This window comes from Patagioenas fasciata, chromosome 14 (genome assembly GCF_037038585.1).
Source record: "Patagioenas fasciata isolate bPatFas1 chromosome 14, bPatFas1.hap1, whole genome shotgun sequence".
NCBI lineage: Eukaryota > Metazoa > Chordata > Aves > Columbiformes > Columbidae > Patagioenas > Patagioenas fasciata.
In genome coordinates, this window is record NC_092533.1 from 830292 (window position 1) to 837994 (window position 7703).

Sequence of the window (7703 nt, forward strand, 5' to 3'; positions counted from 1 at the left end):
CCCTCGGCTCGGGGCGCCGTGCGCACGCGCGGTCACGCTGCCCCGGAAGTGCTCGGGTGGCTGGTGACACGTCGCAGGGCGGCGGGTGTGGGGCTGAGCCCGGGGGCCGCAGGTGAGTCCGCGGGGTCGCGGGCCGGGGGGTGCAAGCGGGCCCGGGGGCCACGGGGCCGCTCCCGCTCCCGCTCCCGCTCCCGCTCCCGGACCCGGGCGGGACGGGACGGGACGGGAGGGGCTGGGACAGCTCACGGCGCCAGGGAGGGCGGCGGGGCCGCTGTGGGCTGAGCGGCGGGAGGGGAACGCCCGGAGCGGCCTGTGTGTGTTCAGGGGCCGCGGGCGGCCCTGTGGGGTCTCGGGCGGGTCCTTTGTGCGTTTGGGGGTTCCTGGTGGCTCTGGGGGGTCCCTGGTGGCTCCGGGGCGTCGCGGGCGGCTCTGGGTGGTCCCGGGCGGGTCCCGCGCGGTGTGCCCGTTGCTGCCCCGCAGCCCGGCCGCTCTCTTGCAGACACCCGCCATGTCCGGCTTCGACAGCTTCAGCACAGACTTCTTCCAGACCAGCTACAGCATCGATGACCAGCCCCAGGCCTATGATTACAGCGGCAACGCGTACAGCAAGTAACTCCTGTGTGCCCTGGGCGGTGTAACGGGGCGGGTGGGGAGCTGTTTGGTTGGGATTCTTCAGCGACCGAGCCCGAGTTCAGATCCTTGTGGGACAGTCTGTTTATCCAGAACAGGGTGGGTGTCTCAGCTGGCTCCTGGTGCCAGGATTGAGTTCCTGTTGCTCTGGTTTATTTATGAGGAGCAGAACTCATATCCTGGAACTGTAGATAGAAAGCAGTTGTATGTTGAATATCCTGCCTTCTACATTTAACAGCAAAAATTAGAAAATTGAAAGAAAGGTTATATGAATAATTATATTGAAAAGAATTACTGTTGTTCTGTAAGTCCAACTCCAGCCACTCAAGGAGGAGAAATGAGTCCCAGTGTCACATAAGCGAGCTGCAGCGTCAGTGGTGATTCCCAGGCTTTAGCAGGGAAGCGTGGGGGATGTTTCTTGACTGGGGGGGCTCTCAGGAGCCCTTTGTGTATCTCTGGTCTCAGGCTGAGGGCTTGGTTGGTTACGTGGCCCCTGTGATCCCTGCAGCAGATGGAGCAGGTTGATGATGCCCGTTTGTGTCCTGAAGGGTCACAGTGAGGCTGCACTGTGCTGACATGTGGGAGGAAAGGAGGAGTTCTGGATTTTCCTCCTTTGTTTTCGTATTTCCGTAGCTAAATATTTATGATTAATGGCAAGAAAAGGTTAGAAGTTTGTTTAGAAACAGAGGATAGCTTTGATGTGGTTTTTGTAAAAGATAGTAATGTATAGTTTTATACATATCAAAACTATAATAGAAAGTATTCCAAAGATAATATAAAATGGTTTGTTAGCAAGTAATTGAGAGTGTGTGAAACTGAAAAATTGGCCATTTTTTCTCTCTGCATCATGTCCTGTAGGTAGATGTCACAATGTGTTTAATGTCTGTCGTAATTCCTTCTCGTATGCTGTAATGATACATGTGGTGCCAAAGTGAAGGGGAAAACTGCTTTTGGGTTTTGTTTTTGCTTTTTAAAATGTGGATGGTGACAAAAGTGATAGTATGAACAACTTTGTTCTCCAACTGTGAGTTTGCAAATAAACATTATAAATAGCAAATTAATGCTGGTATCAAATCAGGTGTCCGTAACAACTAAAGGACAATATTTGAATAGGTTCGAGATGAAACTTTTCCTGCTATTTTCAGGTCTGCAGTCTGTAGTAGTAATTCAGGCACTGGATAACGCTCATTTCTCTGACTTTAAACCAAGAAGCAGTACTAGTGCATATGGAGTGAATTACTTTGTTTAGCTTAACAGCGTGTTGTTTATAAGGGTTTGAATTGCTGGACGGGGCCAAATGCCTGATTGTCCTGGATTCGAGCAGGGGGGCGTCTAATGTGGCTTTTTAAAAGAGAAGAAAGCATTGTTTGCTGTGACTTATTTTCTAGACATAAGCTTTGCTTTTACCAGGAGGTGTTTTCCATGCGGTTCTGTCCCCGTCCGTAACGCGCTGTCGCTCTTTGCAGGCAGTATGGAGGTTATGAATACTCTCAGCAGAGCGGATTTGTCCCCCCAGACATGATGCAGCAGCAGCCGTACACAGGGCAGATCTACCAGCCGACGCAGACCTACACTCCAACTTCAGCACAGTCTTTTTATGGAAGTAATTTTGAGGATGAGCCTCCTCTATTAGAAGGTATAACTTATGCTTGGTGGCCAAAATCCAGAACTCTTCCCAGTTTGGTGATAAGCTGAGTAGCAGGGTCTGTATTCCCTGCTTCTGGAAGTGCACGGTTGATTTTAAATTCTCATTAATTTTTTTTGTTTAACTGTATTTTGCTGTATGAAATGCATGTTCTTGTGTGAACTTCTGCAGTTTTAAGTTTGTACTTTATTACTTCATACCAGCTGTTCTGTGGAGTTAAATGCATAATCTGACCTTATACAGCGCCTATGACAAAACACTTACTATTTCTGTTGTTGCAAATATTACTTATAATCCCACTTTTTGTAAAATAAAAGGGTGCAGTTAGTTAGAGTTGATTGTTTAGGACTGAAACGTTTGGTGCTGAAGAGGAATGCTGGGCACTGCAGAAAAGCCTGTGTGGGTGCCGGGTCAGATTGCAGTTGGTGTCTGGGTCGGTGGGTTCAGTTTCCAGCTCGTATCCGTCACTCTTCGGTACCAGACAGCAGAACAAACCCTTACTGGTCAGAGAGGTGGTCACGATGCCTCTCACTGGTACCTGAGGTGGGCATATGGTACCTGAATTTGGAACCAGGGTTGGGTGCGCAACTGTGCTCAGGCTGCGGGGATGGGGACCTGAGATGGGACCTGGCTGGAGGGCTGTGATACTCCTTGGCATGGGACACCCAGTGTTAGGAGGGCTGGGTGGCACATGAAAGAGAAACCCACTGATGGTCGTTAAGTACAGAGGAACTACTTTGAATTAGAGATCCTGGAGCGACCAGTCATTGGAGACTTGGAGAATCTGCATGTCCTGTGCTTGTGCTCTTTGTACGGATCTGCTTTTGGCCACGCACGGGGCAGGGTGCTGGGCTAAAGGAACTTTTGGACCGACCCAGAACTTTGCTTATGCTCTTACCTGGTCCTTTAGAAACCACCTTGTCACTTCTGAGCATTTGGGACCTGGAATCTGTGGAGGCAGCACCTTTGGCAGCTGGAGGAAAGATGAAATGACTCAATTCCTGGGCCCCGTTGGATGGGGTTTGGAGGGCATTTCAAAGTGGAGAGGCAGAGAAAACCAAGAGTGAAGCAAATGAGCACAACAGGAGGGGAAAAATGAAATAAATATGCATAATTCTTTTTATGTAATTTGTAGAATTGGGGATCAATTTTGACCACATCTGGCAGAAGACACTAACGGTGCTACACCCATTGAAAGTAGCAGACGGCAGCATCATGAATGAGACCGACTTGGCTGGACCAATGGTCTTCTGTCTGGCTTTTGGAGCCACGTTATTACTGGTGAGATATCGATTGCAAAATATTAGTTTGTGCATTCATATCCTTGGAAACACTGGGAAAAAGCCAAGTTACCTCTGGGTTTACTGGAAGTGACTTCTTGGCACGTAGGCCAAAAAAGCACATCCTGAGCACGAATCCAGAGCTGGGAGGGGGTTCAGCAGTTTGCTTTCCTTCCGTGGAGTTTGAATCCATGCCTTTGAGCCTGGTTTTTGCGTGGCAATTATTTCAGTGTAATTCGTATTTCTTGTCATACTTCGCTTTTGCGGCACGTGGCTCCCGTTTGTCACAGGAATGGCTGTGACACGTGTGCTCAGGTTTTTACCTGGTTGGGGGTTTTTAAAGATGTTTTGTTTTCAGAACCATACCTTGGCTTTTTGTGACGTCTCTGTTATCTTCTGTCTTATCAGGAATCAAAACAACAGACAACTGAAATATTTGAATATTTGTTTCATTTCTTCATTTACAATTAATATTTGAGTCTGTTTCTCTGTTTTGTTTCATTGTGTTTCTCTGCTCCCTGCTCTTTATTCATTGTTCTTTACTGATATTTAAGAGGCAAGGACACTCAAAATTTGCCTGTAGAAAGAGATTTCCTAAGTATCATCAGGCATGATTTTCAGTGTCAAGTGTCAGTCTGGTGAAACACTTTAAAGTCAAACTGCTTTCAGATTGTTTATACTGCTTAATAGGTCAGCAGCTGTTGGAGCTTGGTGGGGTTTTTAGTTGAGCTTAATTGAAATAAGATTGTTCTTTAATGACTCAAAAGTGTCAATTATGAAATGACAGGGTAGCAGCGAACATTCTTCCTTGTCATTGAAAACTGCGATATTTTTCATCTCTTTTTATTCTCTAAATGTCTTCAGGCACTGCATTTAATTTTTGTCGACAATTTCCCACTGCTGTGACATTTAGAGCACAGTGGTTTGGTACCAAGGGGACTTCAAGCCTACTTTTATAAGTAAACTTTATGGAAACTAGGCCAGTAGAGTTAAGGAGCATGTTTGTACTGGATGCATTTGGATGTTCATTTCCTGAGGAAGCACCACTTTCTCCTTTGTGCCTTTTGTTTGTGTTTTTTAGATACATTGAGTGCAGTGAAAGCGAACAAGCTCAGGCTGGCTCAGAGATGCCCGCAGGTGTGCTGGGTCTCTGCAGCACTGGAGGGGGAGGCGAGCTGGGCTGGGAGGGAGCTCGGTGGGGAAGGTGGCGCTGGCAGCCAGGGCAGAGGTTACGTAGATCTGCAAATAACACCTGTGCTCTCTGCACACTTGTTAACAAGCTGCGTTCTGATTTCAACCTCGTAAAACCTACACGAGTTAATTGTGCTGTTCACGTGCAGCGCTTTACAGCTCCGCTTCAGCTGTTCCTGGGAATTTTTTGTAATGTACGTCGTGCTGTAACTTGGTGGAGTCTGTGCAAGTTAAAGTGTTTTAGCTCCGGATTTGTCAAGAAGTTCCTGAATTACAATTTCTTGGTCTTCGTATACTAGTTCTATAACAATTATTATTGCAAGTAATCAATCAGCATGAGATGTTAGTCTATTAAACCCTAAAGAATTCATAGTGTTTTGCAGCCCAGATCAAAGAATAACAGTTTGATCCAAATGTGTTCAAGACAGGTGGACTCAGGGTGAATGTTCCGGGATGCCTGGGACAGAGGGGTGTCCTGGAACAGAGAGAGAGGTGTCCTGGGTCGGAGGGAGTGGGAAATAGTGTCTGAATTGGGATGTAGGAACTGGGGACAGGGAGAAGATGAAGATACTCTAAAGATCGTGTCTCTTTCCCTTTGTTTGTGGGAGCCGTGACTTGTTCTGGTAACTAACGGCCATTTTTCTGCTTGACTTGCAGGCTGGGAAGATGCAGTTTGGTTACGTGTATGGAATAAGTGCCATCGGCTGTTTAGGGATGTTCTGTCTCCTGAACCTCATGAGCATGACGGGCGTCTCCTTCGGCTGCGTGGCCAGCGTCCTCGGATACTGTCTCCTTCCCATGATCCTGCTTTCCACTTCTGCAATTGTCTTCTCCTTGCAGTAAGTACATAAACTTGCTAATTTGGTAATAGATTCCTCCTCTATGAGATGGTGAAGGAAGTTATTAAAAGGAATTTTCATATTCAATGGTGAAGCTGCATATAATTGAATGATCAGGAATTCAGCAGTAGCGCAGTCAGTGTAAGAACATAAATATCAACAGTCTCCAGGTATTTACTGGATGAAAGGTGGGTCAATACTGGTTTTATCTGTAAGTCAATTAATAGCTTTTAAATACATAGACTCAAATAACAGTATCAAGTTTGGTTTTGATCAGGTTTGAATCTGACAAGTCTCAATACCTGTGAAGTCTAAAAGTAAATATAATTTAAGGTGCAAATTTGAATTTGGGAAACAGGAGAAAATGAGTGTGATTAGTCATAGCGATATGAAATCAGGGACTGATTACTAGAGTTAGTTTACTCACCACTTCTGTGTTTCACGTGCGCGAAGCTGATTTGATTTGGGTTTTTTTGTGCTGTCAGAATCTTTCTGGAGTCTTTACTGGAGTTATCTCATTTAAAAAGTCAAAGATAAAAGCTAGAATTTATCTTGGAATCTGTAAGAAGTATTAGAAGTCCAGTTACAAGTCCTGTAGGCGTATATGCACAGGTCTGACACTCCTTATTTCTGTCTTGCAGGGGAATGATAGGGATTCTCCTCACGGCTGGAATCATTGGCTGGTGCAGTTTTTCAGCTTCCAAGATCTTCATTTCCGCCTTAGCGATGGAGGGCCAGCAGCTCCTCGTAGCGTACCCCTGCGCTTTGCTATACGGAGTCTTCGCGCTCATTTCTGTGTTTTGAGCAGACTGTCCAAACCCTTGGACTCCAGTGGGCCAAAAAAGCGTCGACTCGGAACGTCGAATCGGACCAGAAACGGCTGCAAACAACCGCGTAGCGTCACCGTCGCGAAACTTAGACCTGGGCTGAATCATCTGAACAATGGAAACAAATGTCTCGTGTTCACTTTTGTAGGACTTTGAATACTGTTTTCAATTGACCTGAGGTGTCTATAGCTTTAATAAGTGTTCACGCTTACCAAGTTAATGTACTTTCCTTCCCATTCCTCTGTCTTTAGAGAAGTAACTTTTGGTTGTTATTTGAGGACTGGGGATTCTTATTTGGTTTTTTTGTTGTCTTTTGTTTGTTTCTCATAGGGAGGTGAGGCAGGGAGCAGGATTGCAGTTCTACATAGGTTTTCATCAGAAAAAGTTAACAGTTAAAGAACTGCAGGTGAAGTAGATTTGGGGTTCTCTCTGAATCAATCTGCAGTCGAGAAGAACGTATTTCCTGCGCCCTCTTAGCAAAGGCAAAATGCGCCAACGGCCACAAGCAATTAGAGTATTTTCTATATTTCAACAAATATACTCTTAAGCTGTTTGGTCTCATTTATTTGTTTGTTTGATGTGATAATACTTCAGGATTTAAGGTACTCAAATTATGAGTTAGAAAACAGATACTTCAAGGGATCTGTAATTCTGTCACACCTGGAATTTGACCACATTTGGCTGTCTGGGTGCCTGTATGTTAACCTGGGCTTCTGAAGATGACTCCAAGTAGAGTTCCTTTCCCAGTGGTGCATACACTGGTGGGTGAGCAGTAATCTCTTCTGCAGAACTTCCGAGAAAACACCCTTTTGAAAATGTTATGCTTGTCAGTATTGTAGTTACTGTAAAATAATTTAAGGCATATTGATTAAATTTCCTGAAATTTTGAAAAAGGTGTTTGTTTTTTTCTAATATTTCTTTATAAATGGATTTAATTACTAAAATAGCAACTTCAGTATTGAAGCAAAATCATATTTTAAACAGTTTTCAGTTAATGGATTTGAAATTTGCTCCAGCCACACATACTTGATGTTCCACGAGAGGTATGAAGTAGTTTGTGCGGTTAGTCACTCGCAGCAAGCCTTACGAGCCTAAGTGGGAAAGCAAAACCGGTTGTTCTGCGCATCAGCACTTGGTGTTTCTTAAAACAAGCAAGAGGAGGATCCAGCCGTATTTTAGCTCATCCCGGGGAGGCTGGTGAAGTCCATAGTGATTCCCCACCCCTGCCTTGGAAACGACAAAGCTCTGCCAGAGAGCTGCGTGTAACCAGCGCTGCTTCAGCACTTCGACC

General features: G+C 45.5%; 1 protein-coding gene across 2 annotated transcripts; it reads left to right on the forward strand.

Moving 5' to 3' along the window:
- Positions 1 to 7305, forward strand: YIPF5 (Yip1 domain family member 5). Of its 2 annotated transcripts, XM_065849150.2 has the most exons (6): positions 1 to 112; positions 500 to 609; positions 2097 to 2266; positions 3411 to 3556; positions 5404 to 5585; positions 6227 to 7305. In XM_065849150.2, the coding sequence occupies exons 2-6, from the start codon at positions 509 to 511 to the stop codon at positions 6387 to 6389; spliced, it is 762 nt and encodes a 253-aa protein (XP_065705222.1). In that variant the 5' UTR covers positions 1 to 112; positions 500 to 508; the 3' UTR covers positions 6390 to 7305. The 2 variants fall into 2 exon arrangements, with proteins under 2 accessions (XP_065705222.1, XP_071670692.1); XM_071814591.1 differs by lacking the exons at positions 1 to 112; positions 500 to 609 and adding an exon at positions 657 to 729.
- The last annotated feature ends 398 nt before the right edge of the window (positions 7306 to 7703 follow it).

Excerpts from the sequence above, each read along its gene's own strand:
- YIPF5 (XM_065849150.2), top strand. The coding sequence starts at position 509 with ATGTCCGGCTTCGACAGCTTCAGCACAGACTTCTTCCAGACCAGCTAC. Across the intron at positions 2,267-3,410 it reads TGAGCCTCCTCTATTAGAAG|AATTGGGGATCAATTTTGAC; the intron begins GTATAACTTATG and ends TGTAATTTGTAG. Across the intron at positions 3,557-5,403 it reads TTGGAGCCACGTTATTACTG|GCTGGGAAGATGCAGTTTGG; the intron begins GTGAGATATCGA and ends CTTGACTTGCAG.